General features: G+C 40.8%; 1 protein-coding gene across 1 annotated transcript; it reads left to right on the forward strand.

Moving 5' to 3' along the window:
- Positions 1-533: 533 nt before the first annotated feature.
- On the forward strand, positions 534-26,283 carry LOC115672592 (uncharacterized). The gene is made up of 34 exons (XM_056313718.1): positions 534-759; positions 2,337-3,860; positions 3,971-4,151; positions 4,368-4,666; positions 4,751-5,173; positions 5,403-5,529; positions 6,241-6,545; positions 6,629-7,051; positions 7,280-7,406; positions 8,119-8,357; positions 8,441-8,863; positions 9,092-9,218; positions 10,013-10,317; positions 10,401-10,823; positions 11,050-11,217; positions 11,387-11,542; positions 12,069-12,227; positions 12,309-13,457; positions 14,325-15,620; positions 15,713-15,817; positions 15,922-16,383; positions 16,464-16,547; positions 16,651-17,112; positions 17,222-17,275; positions 17,377-17,859; positions 17,934-18,026; positions 18,128-19,387; positions 19,492-19,611; positions 19,709-20,746; positions 20,854-20,976; positions 21,114-22,349; positions 22,459-22,614; positions 22,709-22,915; positions 23,175-26,283. The coding sequence occupies exons 1-34, from the start codon at positions 721-723 to the stop codon at positions 25,920-25,922; spliced, it is 16,524 nt and encodes a 5,507-aa protein (XP_056169693.1). The 5' UTR covers positions 534-720; the 3' UTR covers positions 25,923-26,283.
- Positions 26,284-26,842: the final 559 nt, after the last annotated feature.

A 26,842-nucleotide genomic window follows, 5' to 3' on the forward strand; every position in this document is an offset into this window, starting at 1 on the left:
ATGACATAACAAGAGAGAGATCTACACCATTGCAGATGAGCCCCAACGCCAAGCTAAGTCTTCTTAAAGACGTATAGATCGGTTCAGTAGCAGCAAATGCTCATGTGACTCTGACAAGAAAATGCAGTTCCATGATCTATCAGTGCATCACTGAATAGGGTCTCTTTATTTTTCACCAGATACTGTTCATAAGCTATGCTAGGGAGAATCGAAAGCGGATGATTAAGTTAAAAAGAACATCCTCCCGGGAAAACACCCCCCAACAGAACATTTCACAAGAGACAGATTAATAGTAATCTAGCTTCGATAAGTGGGGAAAAAGTGAAGAGTAGTACCACTTCTTACGATCGGTTAAAGTAATAGAAAAAGTTGGAAGTGTAATGCAGGTTGATTTAACTGAAACTGACCCTTTTTAGTAAAGTAGGATTAATCTCTAAGGCATGTGCCCAAAATCAATCAGTAGGACCATCACATGCTTGGCCAACTCACCAAACTAATAACATATATCAAGTGCCATTTTGTCAGTTCTCGCCTGCTTTTGCTATACCTATCATGAAATAATAACCGCGATCTAATGATCTTTAAATTCTTTCAGCTCAGCTTCAAGAATTGTCATAGAAAGGAAAAATAAAAGAGAAAACTGTTAGCTCACTTCAAGAAGAGGCTCAGCACATGCAGAGTTCATGATAATCCACCACCCCGAGTGACAGTACATGAACGATGGCGACGGAAATCAAGATTGCAGAAGCAGTGACGCTGGTAAGGAAGATCTTCTCCTGCATATGACATGTCTGCTTGAACATATCATCATGGTGTCATCGGGACCGCGTTTTAAATGTCTCTTGCTGTATTAAGCTTCTCGGTGCTTCAGCAAGCAAACTTTCCTAGTTAGCATGCATAAGACGGGTCGAAAAGTCGGCGATATCATCACTAGGATTCGTCAAAGATGTTGGAACTCTAGAAATCTCAATCAGAATTCAGAAAACAACGCAGAACTTCACGAGAGATGGGAGCTTTTTAAGGATAATGGGATATTTAGCTCAGTTACTGAGCTTTAATACTGGAGTAATGTCAAGCTGTTTGTTGACACCAGTCACACAGAAAAGGAGTACACGCACTTTAGTTAACTACCCAGAGGAATTATAAGTGAACTAGTTGATCTAACTTGTGACTGATACTGATCTGAGGTTTCCTAGCTTCTGTCTTCACTCAAAACATTTCTCATAACATCAAACAGAGTGGGAGACCCTGCAATGTCCTCAGTCTTAGTTTCTGCATATAAGAGAAGTCTATAGTAGCTAAACCTTAGTGACCAGAGTGCCAGACATGGACAAGCTAATCTAAAATGTCAAGAAATTTTTCCATCTTTTGATTAAAGAAGAAAACAAAGACAGCCCAGATGCCAGGCAGCGCCTTTTTACTAGGAAATGAGCTAATAGATCCATTCAGCTGCACAAAAACTCTGCTTAAGGATTAGCTATACTAGTTTATCCGACCTACAAAAACTTACGCACAAACAAAAGACGAGACGCCTAAATTACAGATTATCATGTGATGAAGATGAAATATCAGTTATTACGTATCCCACTTGTAAAGTGGCCATGCTCTGTTTAAACAAAAGAAAAGCAGCAGAATCCCTTCAAGGGGGTACGTCACCGATTTCTTTACTTCCTTCTTACAGTGGCGAGTTTAAAGTGTATGTATAACTTTTGTTAACATACAATATGTATATGCTGCACGAGGACTTTTTGGCTAAATGTCAAACTAGTAAAATTGATCCTGTGATTTCTTTCGACCAATATCGTATCTAAAAGGTTGTGGGTATTTCAGTGGGAAAACATCAGTTCGCATGTTAAACCATACGACTGGATTCAAAAGAGATTTTACAGACAAACCAGCATGTATAATCATCTATAGACAGTATGTAATCTCCAAAGATGTATTCGGCGTTTTTTTTTGAGTTTGACTTCTGAGGGCATATGTTTCCGAGTTCGATTTAAGCAGAAGCAACTAAATCAGGCTAACTGACACTATGGAGACCAACTAAAGCATAAAATCTGCAGGTCTTGTCACAAGAGTGCATCGTGATACATTCAGAGAAATTTCAGTTAGCTATTGGACTGATAAAACTGCGTAATCTAGCTTGAGTAGACCTTCAATTATCTCAAGTTCAGGAAAAACTAACTTAACCTTCTTATTTGTCTTTAAAATGTTGTACAAGGCTTGGACAAAACTACTGTCTCTCACAATAGTAGCTTAGACAGGTGTCCTATCTATTTTAGAGTGGAGGTAATCTATGTTATATTTCCATAAATGATTGAAGACTCCGTTTGTAGGAAAGTGAAGGGGAAAAGAGAAGCATCACATGTGAGCTCCTTGATCCAATCCCAAACAAATTTTCCTCAGAGGAACCAAAGAAATCCCCGGGCATGCAGGACCTGCCTGCAGAAATCACCGAACTCTTGAAAAATGCAGAAGACGTGCAATCAAGTTGTGATTTTGCAGAAAGCACGCGTGTTGACAGAAAAGACAACGACAGAGCCTCAGAGGGGGAGAAGTTTTTAGAATCGTCCTCTGAAGCAGGAATTGTTATGGCAGAGGATAGCAAACAACTACAGAGAGCTGAAACATTAGAAACTGATGACAGGATGACAGATGAGGGGAAACAAATCCAAGAAGAGAAGAGTGACAAGGATTATGATACTGATGATGTGACAAGTGCTGTTCCGGTTGCAAAGACGGTGGAGACAAATTTCAATATAGTTGAAGAGCAAACAACAGAAGAAGTCTTGGACCAAAATGTCGACACGGGCTGTGGTCCTAAAGTTGACTGCACAGACAATGTTGCGAATATGGATCCTACATTTGTACCCAAAAATGTAGGAGAAAACATATTCGATGTAGAGAGTGAAATATCGGAGAAATTGTTGGATTTACCAGCTGAACAGAAGGCCCCACAATCACTGGATATATGCAAACAAACAGAAAATGAAAAGGTTGAGATTGACAAAATCATACAGAATGGAGCCAGAGATGCCTCCATAGCAGCGGTAGGAGCAAGTTCAGACACTCCAAATGACGACACAGAATTCACCATCATCAGCGATGAGGGAGACAAAAAGCTTGATGAGTCATCCACCATAGTGGCTGCGGACATGCCAATGAAGCATGAACATGGAGTGGATACAGTCGAGCTCAAAGAAACCGCCAGTACTGAAAGCCAAGATCTGACCGAATTAAGTGCAGAAATGAAACGTGTGATGCCAGCAGGAGAAAATGAAGAATACAAAAGCAACTCAACAGGTTCTGCTGTTATCATAGAACCAGTAGCACATAGCTCACATCAAATTGACGAAGAGGTTGTGCTCAAAATGGATGTGGAGGAAGCAAATGATTTGACTCAGGAGACAATTATCCAAGTTGTTCAGAAAACCTTGGCAGAAGATGAGGACGGCATGGACCGAAAAGAAAACCCTGACAGTTCATCAGCAAAGCATGAAGAATCTATGCAGAGAGATTATAGCAATCCGATTAGCACAGAAGCTTCAGACGGGGAGAGAAATGATAGTGGATATTTGACAGGTGAGGTGGTCATGGACGTCAGTGGTCAAGGAATAACTGATGCTAAAGATCACATTGCAAAAGAATCATCACCAGTCAAAGCAGAATCAGAGGAAAGTTTCTTACAGCAAAGTCTACTGGGTAATGAGCAACCTGAAATTGATATTAAGGTGCTTCCGAAAGCAGTTTCATGTATCAAAGAGGAGGCGCGTAGCAAGAGCTGTGAAGGTGGCTTTACCCAAAAGGTAGATGAAGACAACTCCGTGGATAACAGGCCAAACAATGAAGAAATACAAGAGGTTTTATTTTCATACTTGTAAAGTCTAAATAAGTCCAGAACCTTTAAAATTATCCACAAGGTTGGCACAATTCAAATTCCAAAGCTTAAAATTGTACATTTTATTTGCAGAACTCTCCACTAAATCCAGAAGGAGACCAACAGAGAACTGAAGAGGCTGATCGGGAAATTGAAGGTGAAAAAGTTACTGGAGAGTGGGAAGCATGCAAGCCAATGGAAACAAAAACTGAAGATGGATCTGAAACATGCAGAAGCACAGAATTTCAGGATGCAGGGCATCCATCTAGAGAAGGTTGGTTCCTGAACAAGTGGCTTGTACGGTGCAGTTAAAACTTCGATAATTGCAAGCGTCTCAGATAAACAACTAACTAAGCTAGAGATTAGATAGAAGAGAATTGGTTGTTGCATATATACCGAATGCAAGGTTTAATGTCATCACTTTATCGTAAAGGTTTCAGATATTACCCGTTTGATTATCGGGTACTGATGACTTGAGAAACATGTGCAGGGCATAATCCTGAAGATGTGGCAACTGATATAACTGCCTCAGGTGATATCTACAGTACAGAAAGTGTCGCTGTTGAGATACTTCAACCAACTTCTGAACCAGAAATCATTCTGGAAACAGCTCGCAGAGCTCAACATGACAGCTGCTGTGAGGAGAAGGAAAAAGCAATAGAAGTGGATGAAAATGAAGAACTCAAGGCAAAGCCCTGCGATACCACAGACCCCACAGAAGAAACCATCAGAACAAGTCCAGCTGAGAACTCTGAAACTGCACAGGAGGAAAATGAGTGTGAAATCAAGGTTAGCTTCATAGCAATGTGTGTGGATCAAGATGTGTTATTTTTTTGTATGACAAAAGTAACCTGAAAACTCAATTAAACACAGATATCGGACGAGTCTGAACCAGCTGGAGCAGATAGGACTTTGGAAGATGATGCACCTCAAGACAATGAAAGCTCTGAAATGTCTCTTCAAATTCCTCCGCCAATGCATGAAGAAATGACACGGGAAGTGGAAGGAGAAGAAAAAGGGACATCTGTTTTCATTTTAGCTGATAACAGCAGCATCACTGGGCTGGACGAGGTTATGGAGGAAGCATCAACGCCTGAAAAAGATTTTGAAAAAACAGTGAACAAGAATGAAGCGGCAAATGAGTTCAAAAGATCATTAAATGAGATACCTGAACCAACTGAGGCAGATAGTACCAGTAGTCCAAAAATGGATGGAACCGTCCTTTGCCATGTAGAATTGTTGACAAAAGGAAATAATGATGACAATGTCATGTACGAACAGAATGAGAAAAACAAGGTAAAAATAATGAATTTTATTCCACCTTTTCTTTATCATGAAGGAGACAAATGATTTCACTGTCAAATGAGATCATACTTGTGCCCTTGAGTAACCCTTAGTATGCTTATGTAGGGAATAACTCTAACATCTACATGGTCCATTCCTTGAAAATAGTCAAAGCTAATTTTAAGCATCTTTGTCAAGTCCCTTTGATTCATATCTATGAACAAACTTCCCCTGTGTGCAGATCTACGAGCAAACGGGGAGATCTAGGACAACTGAGGGTCTGGAAGATCTAATTCTGTTGAAAGCCAACAAGGAGACTGGAGAATCCACAGTACCAGACTTGATCGAAGAGGATCCTATTCAAGATGGTAAAGAAGCATATTAGTTTATGAAGATATCATTGCCATGTAAAACATCTCTGCTTTCAAAAGTTTCCAAAGTCAACCCAAATTGTCGATACATGACTTTTCTGTGGAGTCTTCTTACTCCTACTCATCCATTCCTATCCACACTCGCATAAGCCCATCATGGAAAGAAGATGGTAAAGTAGCACTTTTGTTTCCGGATTCTATATCCATCTCAATTCCAAGTAACCAAATGAAGGCTAAAAAGGAAGATGAAATAACTACTTCCCATTCCACTGGCTTTATTCCAACAACTAAACCAGCGCTTAAAGTGCTCAGTTCAGACTTCACATTGGATAATCACAACCTAAATGAAGCATTTCGAAAATATTTGCATGGTTTTTTCATTGCTTTCCTATAATCAACCCAATGAGAACCACAGAGATGATGTGCTCAAACTCTAGGCATTAGAATACGTTTAAAAGCAATTTTCTGGAAAGAATCAGACTTGAGAAGCTGTTAACAGCACCCACACCCCATGATTGCAACCTAATCAGCAATGATGCATACAGTGATATGCATGTGTGAATGAGGTTACAATGCACGCACATGCATTCACAGAGAGAGAGAGAGAGAGAGAGAGAGAGAGAGAGAGAGAGAGAGAGAGAGAGAGAGAGAGAGAGAGAGAGAGAGAGAGAGTTGATTGGGTACTGATGGCTTGGGAAACATGTGCAGGACATGATCCTGAAGATGTGGCTACTGATATTGCTGCCTCAGGTGACATCTACAGTACAGAAAGTGTCGCTGATGAGATACTTCAACCGACTTTTGAACCAGAAATCGTTCTGGAAACAGCTCCAACATGCAGAGCTGAACATGACAGCTCTTGTGAGGAGAAGGAAAAAGCTACAGAAGTGGACGAAAATGAAGAACTCAAGGCAAAGTCCTGCAATACCACAGACCTCACAGAAGAAACCATCAGAACAAGTCCAGCTGAGAGCTCTGATTCTACACAGAAGGAAAATGAATGTGAAATCAAGGTTAGCTTCATAGCAATATGTGTGGATCAAGATGTGTTATTTTTTGTATGATAAAAGTAACCTGAAAACTCAATTAAACACAGTTATCGGAGGAGTCTGAACCAGCTGGAGCAGATAGGAGTTTGGAAGACGATGCACCTCAAGACAATGAAAGCTCTGAAATGTCTCTTCAAATTCCTCCTCCAATGCATGAGGAAATGACACGGGAAGTGGAAGGAGAAGGAAAAGGGACATCTGCTGTCATTTCAGCTGATAACAGCAGCATCACTGGGCTGGACGAGGTTATGGAGGAAGCATCAACGCCCGAAAAAGATTTTGAAGAAACAGTGAACAAGAATGAAGGGGCAAATGAGTTCAAAGGATCGTTAAATGAGATTCCTGAACCAACTGAGGCAGATAGTACCAGTAGTCCAAAAACAGACGGTACCGTTCTTTGCCATGAAGAATTGTCAGCAAAAGGAAATAATGAGGACAATGTCAAGTACGAACCAAATGAGATAAACAAGGTAAAAGTAATGAATTTCATTCCATTTTTTCTTTATCATGACGGAGACAAATGATTTCTCTGTCAAATGAGATCATACTTGTGCCCTTGAGTAACCCTTAGCATGCATATGTAGGGAATAACTCTAACATCTACATGGTCCAATCCTCAAAATAGTCAAAGCTAATGTTAAGCATCTTTTTCAAGTCCCTCTGATTCGTATTGATGAACAATCTTCCCCTGTGTGCAGAGCTATGAGCAAACGGGGAGATCTAGCATAACTGAGGGTCCGGAAGATCTAATTCTGCTTAAAGCCAACAAGGAGACTGGAGAATCCACAATACCAGACTTGATTGAAGAGGATCCTATTCAAGATGGTAAGGAAGCATATCCATTAGATTATGAAGATATTATTGCGATGTCAAACATCTCTGCTTGCAAAAGTTTCCAAAGCTAACCCCAAATTGATTCATGTGCAAACATGACTTTTCTGTAGAGTCTTCTTACTCCTACTCATTCATTCCTATCCACACTTGCACAAGCCCATCATGGACAAAAGACAGTAAAGAAGCACTTTTTGTTTCCAGATTCGATATCCATCTCAATTCCAAGTTACCAAATGAAAGAAAAAAAAGAAGATGAAAGAACTACTTTTTTTTCCACTGGCTCTATTCCGACAACCAAACCAGCGCTTAAAGGCTTCAATCCAGACTTCACATTGGACAATCATAACCTAAATGAAGCATTTCGAAAATGTTTGCATGGTTTTGTCATTGCTTTCCTCTAATCAACCCGATGAAAACCATAGAGATGATGTGCTCAAACTCAAGGCATCAGAATATGTTTAAAAGCAAATATCTGGAAAGAATCAGACTTGAGAAGTTGTTAACAGCTCCAACACCCCATGATTGCAACCTAATCAGCAATGATGCATAGAGTGATATATGCATGTGTAAATGAGGTTACAATGCATGCACAAGCATATGCAGAGAGAGAGAGAGAGAGAGAGAGAGAGAGAGAGAGAGAGAGAGAGAGAGAGAGAGAGAGAGAGAGTTGATCGGGTACTGATGGCTTGGGAAACGTGTGCAGGACATGATCCTGAAGATGTGGCAACTGTTGAACCAGAAATCGTTCTGGAAACAGCTCCAACATGCAGAGCTGAACATGACAACTCTTGTGGAGAGAAGGAAAAAGCTACAGAAGTGGACGAAAATGAAGAACTCAAGGCAAAGTCCTGCAATACCACAGACCTCACAGAAGAAACCATCAGAACAAGTCCAGCTGAGAGCTCTGATTCTACACAGAAGGAAAATGAATGTGAAATCAAGGTTAGCTTCATAGCAATATGTGTAAATCAAAATGTGTTATTTTTTGCATGATAAAAGTAACCTGAAAACTCAATTAAACACAGTTATCGGAGGAGTCTGAACCAGCTGGAGCAGATAGGAGTTTGGAAGACGGTGCACCTCAAGACAATGAAAGCTCTGAAATGTCTCCTCAAATTCCTCTGCCAATGCATCGGGAAATGACACGGGAAGTGGAAGGAGAAGAAAAAAGGACATCTGCTGTCATTTCAGCTGATAACAGCAGCGTCACTGGGCTGGACGAGGTTATGGAGGAAGCATCAACGCCTGAAAAGGATTTTGAAGAAACAGTGAACAAGAATGAAGCGGCAAATGAATTCAAAAGATTGTTAAATGAGATACCTGAACCAACTGAGGCAGATAGTACCAGTAGTCCAAAAACGGACGGAACTGTTCTTTGCCATGAAGAATTGTCAGCAAAAGGAAATAATGAGGACAATGTCAAGTACGAACCAAATGAGATAAACAAGGTAAAAGTAATGAATTTCATTCCATTTTTTCTTTATCATGACGGAGACAAATGATTTCTCTGTCAAATGAGATCATACTTGTGCCCTTGAGTAACCCTTAGCATGCATATGTAGGGAATAACTCTAACATCTACATGGTCCAATCCTCAAAATAGTCAAAGCTAATGTTAAGCATCTTTTTCAAGTCCCTCTGATTCGTATTGATGAACAATCTTCCCCTGTGTGCAGAGCTATGAGCAAACGGGGAGATCTAGCATAACTGAGGGTCCGGAAGATCTAATTCTGCTTAAAGCTGACAAGGAGATGGGAGAATCCACAGTACCAGACTTGATTGGAGAGGATCCTATTCGAGATGGTAAAGAAGCATATCCATTAGTTTATGAAAATATTAATGCCATGTCAAAAATCTCTGCTTACAAAAGTTTCCAAAGCCATCGATTCATGTGCAGACATGACTTTTCTGTAGAGTGTTCTTACTCCTACTCATTCATTCCTATCCATACTTGCACAGGCCCATCATGGACATAAGATGGTAAAGAAGCTTTTTTTGTTTCCAGATTCGATATAATTCTCAATTCCAAGTTACCAAATGCAAGTAAGAAAAAGGAGATGAAAGAACTACTTTTTATTCCACTGGCTTTATTCCAACAACCAAACCAGCGCTTAAAGGCTTCAATCCAGACTTCACATTGGACAATCATAACATAAATGAAGCATTTCGAAAATATTTGCAGAGTTTTGTCATTGGTTTCTTATAATCAACCCGATGAAAACCATAGAGACGATGTGCTCAAAGTCAAGGCATCAGAATATGTTTATAAGCAAATTTCTGGAAAGAATCAGACTTGAGAAGCTGTTAACAGGTCCAACACTCCATAATTGCAACCTAATTGGCAATGATGCATACAGTGATATGCATGAGTGGATGAGGATACAATGCATGCACATGCATATACATACACATACACACACACACACACACACACACACACACACATATATAGATATACATACACATATATGTACATATATATATATATATATATAGAGAGAGAGAGAGAGAGAGAGAGAGAGAGAGAGAGAGAGAGAGAGAGAGAGAGAGAGAGAGAGAGTTGATCGGGTACTGATGACTTGGGGAAACATGTGCAGGACATGATTTTGAAGATGCGGCAACTGACATAGCTGCCTCAGGTGATATCTACAGTACGGAAAGTGTTGTGGATGAGATACTTCAACCGACTTTTGAACCAGAAATCGTTCTGGAAACAGCTCCAACATGCAGAGCTGAACATGACAGCTCTTGTGAGGAGAAGGAAAAAGCTACAGAAGTGGACGAAAATGAAGAACTCAAGGCAAAGTCCTGCAATACCACAGACCTCACAGAAGAAACCATCAGAACAAGTCCAGCTGAGAGCTCTGATTCTACACAGAAGGAAAATGAATGTGAAATCAAGGTTAGCTTCATAGCAATATGTGTGGATCAAGATGTGTTATTTTTTGTATGATAAAAGTAACCTGAAAACTCAATTAAACACAGTTATCGGAGGAGTCTGAACCAGCTGGAGCAGATAGGAGTTTGGAAGACGATGCACCTCAAGACAATGAAAGCTCTGAAATGTCTCTTCAAATTCCTCCTCCAATGCATGAGGAAATGACACGGGAAGTGGAAGGAGAAGGAAAAGGGACATCTGCTGTCATTTCAGCTGATAACAGCAGCATCACTGGGCTGGACGAGGTTATGGAGGAAGCATCAACGCCCGAAAAAGATTTTGAAGAAACAGTGAACAAGAATGAAGGGGCAAATGAGTTCAAAAGATCGTTAAATGAGATTCCTGAACCAACTGAGGCAGATAGTACTAATAGTCCAGAAACGGATGGAACCATTCTTTGCCATGAAGAATTGTCAGCAAAAGGAGATAATAAGGACAATGTCAAGTACGAACAAAATGAGATAAACAAGGTAAAAGTAATGAATTTTGTTCCACTTTTTCTTTATCAAGACAGAGACCACTGATTACTCTGTCAAATGAGATCATACTTGTGCCCTTGTGTAACCTTAGTATGCATATGTAGGGAATAACTCTAACATCTACACGGTCCATTCCTCAAAATTGTCAAAGCTAATTCTAAGCATCTTTGTCTAGTCCCTCTGATTTATATCCATGAACAACTTCCCCTGTGTGCAGACCTATGAACAAACAGGGAGATCTAGCATAACTGAGGGTCTGGAAGATCTAATTCTGCTTAAAGGAAACAAGGAGACTGGAGAATCTACAGGACCAGACTTGATCAAAGAGGATCCTATTCAAGAGAGGACTACCGAAGTAATAGCCCATAGAGAGGACAATGTGATGGTACGACCACAAGCACCTGATTCTTGAACTGCCTCCATTATGCCTAATAATGACTTGAACCCCCTTAAATGCAAAGAAGATATGAACACTCCCTTATGTCCCTGCAATCTCAATATGTGAGCTTTTTCTCTATTACCTTTGACCTATCATGGACCGTTAACTGCAACAGGGAAGCCAGATCAATCCATCAACTGAAGAAGCTATCGACCACACCAATAATTTCACGGAGGAAACAAATGTAACAAGAGATTTTGAGGTACTTGCAGAGGATATTAGCGAAGGCAGACCCTTAAAAGACGATCGAGACGAAGAAAATAATGAGGAGGTTGGCTACATCAAAACTTGATTCTTCACATCCTTATTGAATGTTACAAGATTTCCATCTTCCACAGGGTCAATCAACTTCAGTCTCCTAAAAAAGTTTCAAGGTTCTTCTGACTTTCCGCAGAGAATAATTAATACACATAATGGAAGCTAATAGCCCTAAGTTCTACTATGTGGTTGAAGGAATTATGGACAAATTCCTTCTATCATCTCTTGCTTGTACAGGCACTAGGTGCATTTTCATGCTAACCTACCTACACAACACAGTAACTTTTCCCATAACAAAATGCCATCTTAAGCAATTCTCCTCGGATTTATTTTATCTACATCCACGTAATAAATGCTTAAACTACCACAAGGTCTGGTATCAATTTATGTGACAACTCAAATTGTGAAGAACAATTTTATCAACAAAAGAAACACTAAAGCTTTTATATTCCAGTACAGACAATCAAACTCAAATTTGTATTTTTTCTCAAATAAGTTTTCCATCAGTTGACAAGATAATATTGATTAATCTTGTCCAGGTACATATGCAATTAGTTACATTCACTTCATGCGAGAAAACGGTTGATTGTGAACGAGAGGAAGATGCAAAATCCAAGCTTTCTCCTCCAGTGGATGAACAAGAGATTGAAAACCAGAAGTCAGAGTTTATGAGTGATTCAATCTCCTTAAAAGAAGAGGTGAGATCACATTAAATGTCTTTGAAACCATTCCCCGTCATTTGATTTCCATAAGGCTAGCTGACGAATTATACTTAACAGGGTAAAGACACGACGGACTTCACAGAACAGGTGGAAGCAGCACGCTCAATTGAGAATACTGCCAACACCGAAAAGGACAATACAGAGACATGTAATAAGATCCAATCTACCAGCATTGATGAATGCTCAGAGAAAGAAATGCCGCCAAAGGAGCATGATGAATATTACCAATCGGACTCCCCTTGTGCACCCCCTGAAACCAATTCTGAGGTTAATGGAGCAGCTGAGAGTTTAGAATTGCGTTTTGCTAAGGGTTCCCAAGCTGCACGAGTTTCTGCAATAGAAGATGGCATTCCCGCTAATGATAATAAATCAGAAGCGAAAAATAATGCAGGAAGTACAGATATTGCTTCTGGAGTAGATGAACTTCCAACATCGGCAAAGCAGGAAAGAAGTTTGGAAAATACAGACAGCAATGTGAAGGAAGATGACTCAACTGACTCAGGTCAGGAAAAGGAGGAGATTCCAGCATCAGCTGATGCAATGAAAGAATCGACAGAGTCTGAAAAATTGGATGCAGAACATAAAGAATCCAAAGAGTTAGTTACTACTGAAAACCCAGCTGTGGACACTTTACAAGGAAGCCTCTGTTCAATCCTGAAAACTGAATCTGGTGAGGAAGAATGTGAGGCTTCTGCAGAATATGAAGGCCCAGACAAGAACGAAGAACATCCTTATGGCACTCATTCAACTGAAGGTGTCTTGATGCCACAAGAAAGTGAATCTACAAAGACAGTCTCTGAATCTGAGGAGGTTGAAACTGCAAAGGGGAGTGCTCAAAAGGAAGTGAGTGAAGATCTACATGTTCCCCCTGAGGTGCACTTTGTTGATCTCAATATTGCAGAAGGTACATATATCTCAGCCACCAATGGAACAGGAGAAACAGAAAAGCAGGTTCAAGTGGACCAACATAATGCTTTATCAGATGTGAGATCTGTAGATACACATTTAGAAATGAAGGAAATTGAAGGTGAGACACATGATGAAGCCTTGAAGCATCAGGAATCATTTGAACCTGAGACAGATATTAAGAACAGAATCCCAGAAGAAAATGTTTCCACAGAGAATGCTGAAGACAACTTAAAGGAAGATTATGTGCCAAATAAAGCAGCATTCCACTCTGAAGTCAGTGCTCCCATTGGAGAAGAGGTAAGAGTGTCATTTTCTTTACTGTCATCGTACACAAGATGGAACATGCAGCTTCAATTGCAACTTGGAAGTTGATGATTTGATTCTGTTTAAAGGTTCTGCAGCAGTAATCTAACACATTTTCATCTCTGAAATTAGTCAATAATAAGATGCTCAAGATAGATGAAACCACACTTCATAAGACAGCTAAATTGCAAAGCCAAAAATTTATTTCACACCGCTACTTGAGTGCTGATATGCAGATGACAAATGTGAAGATACCGACATAAATCAGTAGAGGTGAATTTTTGTTCTCTGCTACTAAGAATTAGAGCACAATTTAACCAATTATGGGGATAGATACAGCACTCAATAAAAAACGGAACGAAAAAAAAACTTATAGAAACTACTAAGAAAGCAATCTAAAAGTTGAGAAGCATGATTTCACACATCCCAGTGACATTTACATCACAGTCTTATGTCCAAGTGGCAGATCAAGAATAGGAGTAATTTAGGAAAAAACAGGGAGAACATGAACTCAAGAGTAGGGACTTGTTCTACATAGGGATACAAGATGGTCATAAATTCATAACACTGTGTTAACAAAATTAGTCAGGTAACGATAATAGTTTGCAAGAATAAGAGGTCAAAAAAATTACTCAATTGAATTTTCAATTCCATTTCCATTTCTTTTTGTCTACATCTTGTCAAAACTGAATAGTCTCACTGAAAATGCTAATGAAAGGTAAAAGAATGGCTTATAGAGGAAGTAACTAACATAGATGAATTTTATAAACTCCAGATGAAGTTGTAATCCACGTGGTACTGAGATTCTACTAGTGAGTACTTTATTGTCAAAAAGTGACTTAAGCTACCATAATTTAACAGATGGGAGCTACTGACACAATATCCACTCAAAATCTCAAAACAATGGAGTTGACTGAACAGACAGAGACAATGAACATAGAGATTGAAGAACATTCAAGATTGGCAAGGGAGACATGTATTGCGGGAGAAGTGGAAGAAGAGGTAGAGCCAGTTGGTCTCGTCATCACACCAATGGAAACCACTGAGGAGGATATAATCAAGGAACCGGACAGTGGTATCATTAGGGATATTGCTGCTGCAGAAATCGAACAGGAAGAGGTGAGACTACAAAAAGAACAGCTAGATGACAGACCCAACGAGGCATCTGGTATTTGCTCAGACATGGGGTCTCCAGAAAGAACAGAAACTGACCACAGTAAACAATGTGAAGAGACTGATGGCACAGAGTGTTATCAAACCTCCACCAACTTGCTGCCTAAATCTTCAGAAAGTGATTCTAAGAGCGCAGAACGAGAGATTACTGTTGTTGAAAATCCAACTATAACAGAAGAAGAAATTGAACTACCTTCAGACAAAATGGATGAAACAAGAGCTTCAGATGCTAAAGAAAGTACTGAAATGGAGAACTGCTCATCTATTGAAAACACAGATGCAGAAGAAACAGAAAAGCATGAAGAAATTTCTGAAAGGCTAGCTACATCCGCTACCCAAAATGGAGAAGCAGCCAAAGATGGAAGCGCACCTGATCAGACTATCCCTCGAGAATCAACACTTGAGCTCCTGACATCAACTTCAATGTCTCTTATGGAAGAGAAAGAAAATAGACCTAAAACTGCAGATGAGAAGATTAAAGATGACAATGAAGAGGAGGTTGAAACGCAATTAAATGAGAGTCTACAATTATCTTCAGGTACAGTGCAGACAGAGGAAGCATGCTTTGATACGAAAGAGCCTGATAAGGATGGAGTCTCCAAAATAGACAATGGCGATTCTGAGGGTGACAAAGACACTCCAAATGGACAGAAAGATGGCTGCACTCATGGAGAAGTTCTGAGAGTTGAGACTCAGGAAAAAGAATGCAAGACCACAAATCCTGATTCTCCAGAGGTCGATGATACAACTGCTGAAGTTAGTGTTATCACAGAGGAAGCATCTGGCATTGTATCAAGCAAAAGTGAAAATGTGCATGAAGTCGTGCCAGATGTTCAGCCAAATGAAAGTTTCACAAAATTAGAGGATGTTGATTTGAAAGGCATGAAAGTCGAGGCAACCATTGCTGATGTTGAGCCTGAACAGCAGTGTGAGGATGCAATTGAAGCAAATGATATGTCGCAGAATGTGATCACCGATGAAGCGGTATGCAGAAATTTGATGAGTTGATCCATGAGTTTCACATTTTTAATCTATTACCAAATGTCTGTTAGCCATTCATGAAATGTGTTGGACAGGTGCTTCACGTACAATTAAAGACGGAAGAGACTCAAAATGAGGAAGAACTCGAGACAGGGGAAGGAGATAAGACATTATTACTCGAGAGCTGCAAAATTGGTGAGGTTAGTAGATGAGCACACACAATAGCTTTGCTGGAGAATGCTGTCACATGTTGCTATTATCTTCCTATCCACAAAAATGAGATGTAGATTTATGTGTTCAACAGATGAAGGACTTTGTCCCAGTACGAGAAGATACTCAAGCAATAGATCAAGTTGAACAAGCACAAGCAGGAAATGCAGATAATGAGGAGATTCAAATCAGCAAAATAGAGAATGATGACGAAAGTATCTCTACTTTAAAAACTGCAGATGCTACCAATGACTTCAAGAAGGAGGTTGTAAAGGAAACAGCAACGCTTGATGATTTCAATGCCCTGACTGCAGCTGCAGTTGAAACTGCAGAAATTGGCATTCCAGCCAAGGAAGCATCTAGTGGTGTGTTAAGTGAATATGTGCATGAAGTCATGTCAGATGTTCAGGAAAATAGAAGTTCCATAGAATTGGAGCATGACGAAACAAAAGGTATGAAAGTTGAGGCAGTTGCTGCTGATGTCAAGCCCGAAGAGAAGTGTGAGGATGCAACTGGAGAAAATGATATGTCGCTGAATGGAATAACCAATGAAGGGGTATGATTTTCCCATAGACTCTTCACCTCTTATGATTTATCCAATGTGCTGTTAGTCAAACATCGAAATGTGTTTTACAGGTGCCTGATGAAAACAAAAAGTCAGAAGAAACTCAAAATGGGGAAGAACATGAGAATGGAGAAGGTGATATCAAAATCAGCGAGGTTAGTATGAGCACATAAATTATAGCTTTCCTTGAGAATGCTTACATATGGATATTACTTTACTATCCACAAACATGGTTATTAGATTTTTTCTATTCAACAGAAGAAAGACTACTTTGGCCCCATACTAGCTGAAGATACTGAAGAAATAGATCAAGATGAACAAGCACAAGCAGGAAATGCAGATAAAGAGCAAATTTGTGACAAGCTAAAAGACAGTATTTCTGTTTCGAAAACTGAAGATCCAACCAATGACTTCGACAACATCATAAAGAAAACAGATACCCTTAATGAGCTTAATGCCACTACCATAGCCGCTGTGGAAACAGCTGCCGATATTAGCATTCTGAGGGAGGAAGCATTGGGCGTTATGTGCAGAAAAGGTGAGCATATGCATGAAATGATGTCCAACGTCCAAACAAATGAAAGTTCCATAGAATCAGAGGATGCTGAAATGAATTCAATGAAAGTTGAGGCAGTCATTGCGGATGTTGAGCCTGCAGAGAAGTGTGAGGATGGAATTGAAGAAATTGATTTGTCGCAGAATGTGATAACTGATGAAGGGGTATGAAGAAAAGTTGACAAAAATTTAGTTGATCTTCATTGAATTTTCCATTAAATTATCCATCAATTATCGAATGCTTAGTTAATCATTTTCACCACTTGTCATACAGATGACTGACGCACATATGAAGGCACCACTGCTTGAGAGCTGCAACATCAGTGAGGTCAGTGTGCACAAAAAATTATATCTTTCCTTGAGAATGCTTACAGGCTGCGATTATCTTTTTGCCATGAACATGATAATATAGCTTTATTTGTTATACAGAAGAAAGACTTCGGCAAAGCACTAGCTGAAGTTACTGAAGCAACAGATCAAATTGAACTGGCAAAAGCAGGACATGCAGATAATGAGGAAACTCAAACCAGTGAAAGCCAGATTCATGACAGGCTAAAAGACAGCGTCTCTGTTTCAAAAACTGAAGATGCAACCAAAGACGTTGAGAAGGAGATCATTACTGAAGCAGTTAGCACTGATGAGTTTAATGCCACAACTTTCATTGCAGTGCCAGAAACCACAGAAATCAAATTTCCCCTAGAAGAAGAATCTGGCGTTGTGTTAAACACAAGTGAAAATACACGTGAAATTGTTTTAGATGTTCAAGCAAATGAAAGTTCCATGGGATCAGTGGATGCTGAAACGAAGGGTAAGCAAGTTGAGGAAGTCATGGATGATGTCAAGCCTGAAGAGAAGCGTGAAGATGCAATTGAAGCAAATAATGTGTCTCAGAATGCAATTACTAGTGAAGGGGTATGAAAAATAGTTTGATGAACATTTAGTTGGTCCATGAACTTCCCATTGAATAACATTAAAATGTTGTCCAGGTGCTTGACAGTTATACAAAGGCAGGAGGGGAAGAAAACGAGACCAGGGAAGCTGACAATGCATCATTACTTGGGAGCGGCAAAATTAGTGAGGTTAGTATGAGCAAAAACAAGAGCTTTTCTTTAGAATGCTTACATGTCGCTTTCATCGTTTTATCGATAAACATGACAATATAGCTTTATCTGTTGAACAGAAGAAAGATTTTGGCCCAGTAGTAGCTGAAGATACAGAAGCAACAGATCAAGTTGAAGAGGCAGAAACAGAAAATGCAGATAATGAGGAGATTCCAACCAGCAAAAGCAAGACAGATGACAAGCTAGAAGACAGCGTCCTCGTTTGGAAAACTGTGGATGCAACCAAAGACGTCGGAAAGAACATCATAGAGGAAGTAGATACCCCTGATGAGTTTAATGACACAACTATAGCTGCAGCGGAAACAGAGATTGCCCTGCGGGAGCCTCAGGAAGAGGAGACTGTCAAAGACGTTGGAAAGAACATCATAGAGGAAGTAGATACCCCTGATGAGTTTAATGCCACAACTATAGCTGCAGCGGAAACAGAGATTGCCCTGCAGGAGCCTCAGGAAGAAGAGACTGCCTTCGGGACATCCACAGTGCCACCAGATAGTGTGACAGTTCGAAATTCAAATGCAGATGATTTTGAGAGAATCAGAATGGTTTCTGAACTATCTCATGATAGCAATTCTGCACATGACGAAACAATTGATGGAGCAGAGAAAACATCAACAGATGAAAAGCTTGGCTTGGTTGAAAATGAAGCAGAATCAGAAGGAACTGCCCACCAAGTAACTGTATCCAAAACTGATCAAGGAAAGACATTTTTTAGAGAAGAAACAACTGCTGACCAGACTCTCTCGGCAAAGAAACAGGAGTTGCTGGTTCAGACACCTGTGTTTGCATGGCTTCCAAGAGGAGGGGAGGAGAACATAGAGAAGGTTGAAAATATAGAAGGAAATGAAAAAGTGGCAGGAGAGATGGAACTAAAGGAGAATCTAGAACTGTCTTCCTTTGCAGAGAAGACAGATACAGAATGCTTGGAGAGGGGAGAGCCAAGAAATCCCGGAGTAACTGAATTAGAGATTTCAGCAAATGAAAGTACACAGGATACTAATGAAGATGAAAAAGAACAGAACACTCATGGTGAAGCTCTAAACACAGCCCCCGAAGAAAAAGAAAAGGAGACAGAATTTTCCGATTCTCCATTGAGTAGTATTAAAAGCAAAGAGCTCAGCGGACCATATGAGAAAGCATCTGATGTAATGTTCAAGACAAGCAAAACAGCACAAGTAGACGAGTCAGAAGTTCAGACAGTGGAGACCTTTGAAGAATCAGAGGGTGGTGAAATTCAGGATGCGAATTTGGAAGCAGCAGCAATTTCAGAACCTGCAGAACAGAGTGAGGATGCAATTATAGCAGATAATGTCGAACAAGAGGTATCGAAATACATTGAAAGAAAAGAATGATAATGAATTTCTTGTTCATATTTGAATCACGTTTTCACAACTCATTCTGGTAATGTTTGATATTGTGCGAATAGATGCAAAATGAACGAGAAAAGACTGATGGGAGTGAAGAGATAAACGAGCAAGAGACTATGAAAGATGTCAAGTCAAAGGAAACTCATGGAACAACGCCTGGAAACAGCATAATCAATCAGGTATGATTTAGCATAAATGAACCTTTTTCTTTTCTTTAAACTCATCTGCTACTCTTCTTCTGCTGGAACTATATGGATAAAAAGATCTGTTATACAGGACATGCACACAGGCTCAGTATCTGCAGGAGAAATAACACACTGCGATGAGCAAACAAATGCAGAGAAGCCAGAGATTGAGAAGAATCTAGCAAGCAAAAGTGAATCATATGCCACAGTAGCATTGGAAAAAGATAATATTCTGAATGGAGGTGGCATCTACATTGCACAAACCAAAGATGCCTCACGGGATTTTGATGGCACAAAAGAGATCAAAGAGGAGGCAGGCAGCTGTTATGACGAGACTGATTCTTCAGCAATGACCTCTCTGAGAACAGAGACTGGGACGCTGGCAGTCCAGCAAGATGACAAGCCTGTGGAGGCATCCCCTGCTGAGGTAGAGGGATCATCACCAGAAGCAACAGAGCCTGGTCTAACTCTCAGCAGCAAAAACATTGACAAGGAAAATCTTGAAGAGACCTCTTCTACCTCTGTTTGTCAACTATCTGATACAGATAAAGAGAATGCAACCATTCAGAATCCACATGTAAGTGAGTCCGGAACCAATGTGACAGGTGAAAATGACTCCTCGTTGTTTCTGACGGAGAAAGGGGGTGAAGCAGCAACCACGGATGACAATTTTGGAGAAAAGAGCTTAGATGGAGAGATGGTGCAGATTAATGAGAGAATGATATTGACAGATGTGACAGAAGTGTGCAAAAAGGCAGACTCAATGAAGCATGAAGATACAGAATTCGAGATCCAAGCCAATCAAGTCACCAAGGACACATCATTTGAAGAGGACAAGGAAGGAAGCGATCAAGTTGAAAATCTGAAACTAGAGCTTCCAGAAGAAGAATGCGAGAGAAGATCTGCGAGTTCTGCATCAGCTGACCAACGAAACATGGGTAACACAACAGAAGTTACAGAACCTAGGGAAGAAGTACCAGAAATTCAAGCACATGAAATTTCCGCAGCTTATGAGGACGTAAAAATTACAGATTCAAAGGCAGCAGCTGATGATTTGGAGCCTGAAAAACATTGTGACATTGCAAGTGAAGCAGCTGATACTCTGAAGGACGAAATTCTTCATGAAGAGGTACAAAAGGAAACCTGACAGAAACTTCAGGATGCATTTCCCCATATCCAATAGTCCATATTTTCTTATAGCTGCGTCTCCATTTTGTTCTCTTGTCTGTCAAACAGGTGTTCATTGGTCCAGGAGATGCAGATGAATGCAAAAACTCGATGAAAGAGCATCAGGTCGAGGAGAACTATAGCCCAAATGAAACAGTTGCCTTGTCACCTGCGAACCATGCAATCTATGAGGTCAGATTTGGCATAAGTGATAATATCTTTAGACATGTTATTTGACAAGAAAAAAAAAAATCGTACTCCTGCTATAAACCAACCTCTTCCCCCCCACCCCCCCCAATGTTATGACGCAAGGAATTATCTGTACACAGGTAGACTCCAATGCAGTATCAAAGGAACATATAGAAGCATCATATTCAACTGAAAAGACCAAAGGAGGAAATTTGGATGTTGAGGAATTATTGGACAGTAAATGCGATGCACAAATCCAGGAATTATTGCATCAGGAAAAGACACAGGAAGAAGAAAATCGTGGCTCTGTTGCACCAACTGAGCATGCAACCAAAGATAGCGAGATATTAACAAAGGATCTGGATACTTGCTATGATAAGGTTGACACTGCACCAAAGACCTCATTAACATCAACTCCCAGCTCCTGCATGGCTCCTAAAGAAGAAAATCCTGTAGATGACTCTGGTACTGGCTTTGACAAGGAATTGCCCAAAAAAGTAGAGATTGAGACTAGTCTGCTCCAAGAAAAATTTGAGACACAGCCTGAAGAGAAGCATTTAACTACAGACGATGAGAATGTGGAGAGAGAGAATGTGACTGCTGAAAATCCGAAGGCAGATGAATTGGGGAGAAGAACGATAGCTTCTGAAGCAGTGCTAGATTCCAAAGATCCAGGTACGGACATTATTGATGCAATGCAGGAAACAACTGCAGAAGAGCTGGATGTGAGCGAAAGTAGATCTCGTTGCCCAGAATTAGTTCATGAAGCAGATGCAACATCTGACCAGAATACATCAGCAAAAGAACTGGAGGTGCAAATTCAGACCCCAGTCTCTGCATTGCTTCAAGAGGAACATAAAGATGAATTTACATCTACCACTGGGGCGAAAGAAGGGAAACGGGACACACAGAATGTGCAAGAAACTGAAACTGTACTATTATCCTCAGCAGCAGAGGCAAAGGAAGGAGTTTGGCAGAAGGAAAATAGAGAGTTCGAACCTCCAAAAATCCATTCTAGAGGCAGTGAAACCATACAGGACGACCTAGCTGAAAAGTACAATGAATGCTGCAGTACACAGGAGGGAGGTTTGGAACCTGAGACTCAAAATGAAACTCAATGCACTGATTTTCCATCAGATAGTGAGATAGTTGCGGGTCTAACGAGTGCAGCTGAGAGTCATGAGCAAGGAGATAGTGACGACTTGGTCAAATCTGCATCACAGGTTAACAATCAGGAAGACTTTAATGAACCAGAGGATACTGGAGTTGAGGAAAACCAAGTCCACGCATTGGCACCGGATATAAGAGCTGAAGAGAAAGGAGAGGAAACATCAAAAGCAAATGAAACCTCGCAGGGTGAAAACGCCGAAGGGCAGGTATGATAGACAGTGGAACCAACAAATACCATTATGCATATGTTGATTAGTTATATGTCAAGTTATACGTTATTATGCTAATTATTAACTAAGGATGAAAATATATCAGATTGTCGAACAGCTTGAAGATATTGACAGCCGCCCAATTAATCAAGAAATAACTAAAGGGAGTAGTGAAGAAGATGAACTGCATCATGAAAAAATTGTTGAAGGGGAGATACATGACACATTCCGCAGCAAGGCTAATGAACTTCAATACCAGGAGGTCAGCAACTGAACCAGACTGAATTTCTGTCCTGTGCAAAATTCTGTGTGTATCAAGCTTCAGCCTTAATCTGTATAATGTTTTTCCTTTGCAGGACAAAAGCAAACACAGTGCAGTTTACGAAGATATTGCTCCGGAAGAAGTTGACAAGGTGCATGTTGAAATGGAGATAGCAGATAAAAACTCTATCGATGAAGCTGAGGGAAACATCACGTCAGAAGGAGCAACTGAATCAGAGGACCAGAACAGTAAAACAAACTCTGGAAGCAGCACGACAGACGCCATGACAAGATGTAACAAAGTAAGAACCAATGAAACCTCGACTCACTCCCATTGGATAACATAATACGCTGTACCAACCAACAAGGCATGAGACCTTGCTCCTGAGATCACCTTGTTCCTTTGCCTGCCAATTCCTTAGAAATAGAATTTACTCCTTGATAGGAAAGAAAATGACGTGACCATCAAATCTGAAGAAAACACAGTAATAAGAAAGTTAAATCTATGAAGTGTGGAAAATATAAAAGGGTAATTGACATTCTGTTACATCTCATGTCTAGGAATCAAGTGTGGAGAAGACTCGAAAAGGAGATGACTTGGGTCTTGAAGAAGCAAAGGAAACCAATCCTGTTCTAGAACAGAAAGATTATGCCTCAATTGCCATGCCTGAAATGCCAGTTTCAGGGGAAGCTTGTCTGAGTACGACTCCAGATGCTATACTAACAGAAGGCAATGAAGACAGGTCACCTACAGTGAAGGGAAGAATTGTTGAAACCATTCAAAACTCCGAAGCAAGCAATATGGAACTTGGGGATCCTTCGAAAGCTGATCTAGAACTGAAAGGAATTGAATATGGAGGAGAGAGAATGTGCAGTTCTCATGAAAAAACAAGTGAGGAGGATATGTCGAAAGACACGTCTGTCGTCTCATTGTCTGACCTCTTAAACAAGATCCCAGAAGGCAATTTGCCAACCACCGAGCCTTCGTCTAAAGAGACAAGACCAACGGACGAATCGGACACTGTGCCACCTGAAGAAGTGAAAAGAGATGAAGAAAGAGATGAGCATGAAGAAGACGAGCATGAAAGGACAGAACTGGGACACGATGCTCTTGTCATGGTGGAAGCTTCCAAAGACATCGATGTCAAAGCGCCGCATAAGACAATGTGCAGTTCTGATGAAAAGACAAGTGAGGAGGATATGTCGAAAGACACGTCTGTCGTCTCATTGTCTGACCTCTTAAACAAGATCCCAGAAGGCAATTTGCCAACCACCGAGCCTTCGTCTAAAGAGACAAGACCAACGGACGAATCGGACACTGTGCCACCTGAAGAAGTGAAAAGAGATGAAGAAAGAGATGAGCATGAAGAAGACGAGCATGAAAGGACAGAACTGGGACACGATGCTCTTGTCATGGTGGAAGCTTCCAAAGACATCGATGTCAAGGCGCCGCATAAGACAATGTGCAGTTCTGATGAAAAGACAAGTGAGGAGGATATGTCGAAAGACACGTCTGTCGTCTCATTGTCTGACCTCTTAAACAAGATCCCAGAAGGCAATTTGCCAACCACCGAGCCTTCGTCTAAAGAGACAAGACCAACAGACGAATCGGACACTGTGCCACCTGAAGAAGTGAAAAGAGATGAAGAAAGAGATGAGCATGAAAGGACGGAACTGGGACACGATGCTCTTGTCATGGTGGAAGCTTCCAAAGACATCGATGTCAAGGCGCCGCATAAGACAATGTGCAGTTCTGATGAAAAGACAAGTGAGGAGGATATGTCGAAAGACACGTCTGTCGCCTCATTGTCTGACCTCTTAAACAAGATCCCAGAAGGCAATTTGCCAACCACCGAGCCTTCGTCTAAAGAGACAAGACCAACGGACGAATCGGACACTGTGCCACCTGAAGAAGTGAAAAGAGATGAAGAAAGAGATGAGCATGAAGAAGACGAGCATGAAAGGACAGAACTGGGACACGATGCTCTTGTCATGGTGGAAGCTTCCAAAGACATCGATGTCAAGGCGCCGCATAAGACAATGTGCAGTTCTGATGAAAAGACAAGTGAGGAGGATATGTCGAAAGACACGTCTGTCGTCTCATTGTCTGACCTCTTAAACAAGATCCCAGAAGGCAATTTGCCAACCACCGAGCCTTCGTCTAAAGAGACAAGACCAACAGACGAATCGGACACTGTGCCACCTGAAGAAGTGAAAAGAGATGAAGAAAGAGATGAGCATGAAAGGACGGAACTGGGACACGATGCTCTTGTCATGGTGGAAGCTTCCAAAGACATCGATGTCAAGGCGCCGCATAAGACAATGTGCAGTTCTGATGAAAAGACAAGTGAGGAGGATATGTCGAAAGACACGTCTGTCGCCTCATTGTCTGACCTCTTAAACAAGATCCCAGAAGGCAATTTGCCAACCACCGAGCCTTCGTCTAAAGAGACAAGACCAACGGACGAATCGGACACTGTGCCACCTGAAGAAGTGAAAAGAGATGAAGAAAGAGATGAGCATGGAGAAGACGAGCATGAAAGGACAGAACTGGGACACGATGCTCTTGTCATGGTGGAAGCTTCCAAAGACATCGATGTCAAGGCGCCGCATAAGACAATGTGCAGTTCTGATGAAAAGACAAGTGAGGAGGATATGTCGAAAGACACGTCTGTCGTCTCATTGTCTGACCTCTTAAACAAGATCCCAGAAGGCAATTTGCCAACCACCGAGCCTTCGTCTAAAGAGACAAGACCAACAGACGAATCGGACACTGTGCCACCTGAAGAAGTGAAAAGAGATGAAGAAAGAGATGAGCATGAAAGGACGGAACTGGGACACGATGCTCTTGTCATGGTGGAAGCTTCCAAAGACATCGATGTCAAGGCGCCGCATAAGACAATGTGCAGTTCTGATGAAAAGACAAGTGAGGAGGATATGTCGAAAGACACGTCTGTCGCCTCATTGTCTGACCTCTTAAACAAGATCCCAGAAGGCAATTTGCCAACCACCGAGCCTTCGTCTAAAGAGACAAGACCAACGGACGAATCGGACACTGTGCCACCTGAAGAAGTGAAAAGAGATGAAGAAAGAGATGAGCATGGAGAAGACGAGCATGAAAGGACAGAACTGGGACACGATGCTCTTGTCATGGTGGAAGCTTCCAAAGACATCGATGTCAAGGTGCCGCATAAGAAATCCCATGGCATACTATCAGGGGTTGGCTCGAAGGTCAAGCACTCAATATCGAAAGTGAAGAAAGCCATAACCGGCAAATCTTCTCATTCGAAGACACAATTACCAAAGTGAGTATTATGAGTCCCAGCGGTGGAAAAGAACCAGAAGAAAGAATGCTCTGCGTGAGCAAATGGGCATTGTACATTTCTGTCTCTAAGGTCATACCTGTAGCATAAACATGGTCTGCGTCATCGCGGCCCGAGTGTGTTTACAATCAGGATTAGTGAGTGATCACGCATACAGCTCCGAGATTGCGGGAGCTCCGATTGGGGTTTTTTTGTATTAGTGTGTATAGCCATGCGTGTTCACGCAAACATGGTCTGCTTCTACGCAGGCCCGAGTGTGTTTACAATCAGAGTTAGCGAGTGATCACGCAAACAGCTATGAGATTGCAGGTCGTAGTGTTACCATGTTCTCTGTTTTCGCTTGCCTTGGATCCATTTGTGCTCATGAGTAAGTGAACTAGAGCTCTCCCTGAAGCTAACATCCATGCGGATTCGACTCTGAAGAGAACGAAGAAATCGAGCAGCGATCGAGCAAGGACTTCAGGGTTTAGAAGATGAAGGAGAAGGTAATGGCGCGGGAAAGAGACCGCGGATCTTTTCGTAAATCTTTAGAAAAACGTTGGCAATTTTCGCAGGGCGTTGATAACTAAATTCTAAACGGTAACTTGTTTGGCGTTAGGAAATCAGTTTTTTTTTTTAATAATACCGATATTTGTTTGTACTTCTATAATTACCAATTATTCTAATAATCTATAATCTCCAATAAGCTACCAAACTATTTAGGATCTAAAACAATATTATTTTAGTTACTTTCTAATTTTTATTTAATTATTTCTATATTGTCAACTGTCACAAGGGTTTATTGATATTTATTTTCGAGTTTACCCGACGTGTGAAAGTTATTGTGATTCGTATAGATAATTACCAACTTTAGTTTGAGTGATATACCAATTTATCTCCCATTTATCATACGAACTCTTATTTAAT

The sequence above is a fragment of the Syzygium oleosum genome, unplaced genomic scaffold (assembly GCF_021117445.2).
Source record: "Syzygium oleosum isolate NSW1041296 unplaced genomic scaffold, Sole_v2.1 Sole_v2.08, whole genome shotgun sequence".
Taxonomy (NCBI): domain Eukaryota; kingdom Viridiplantae; phylum Streptophyta; class Magnoliopsida; order Myrtales; family Myrtaceae; genus Syzygium; species Syzygium oleosum.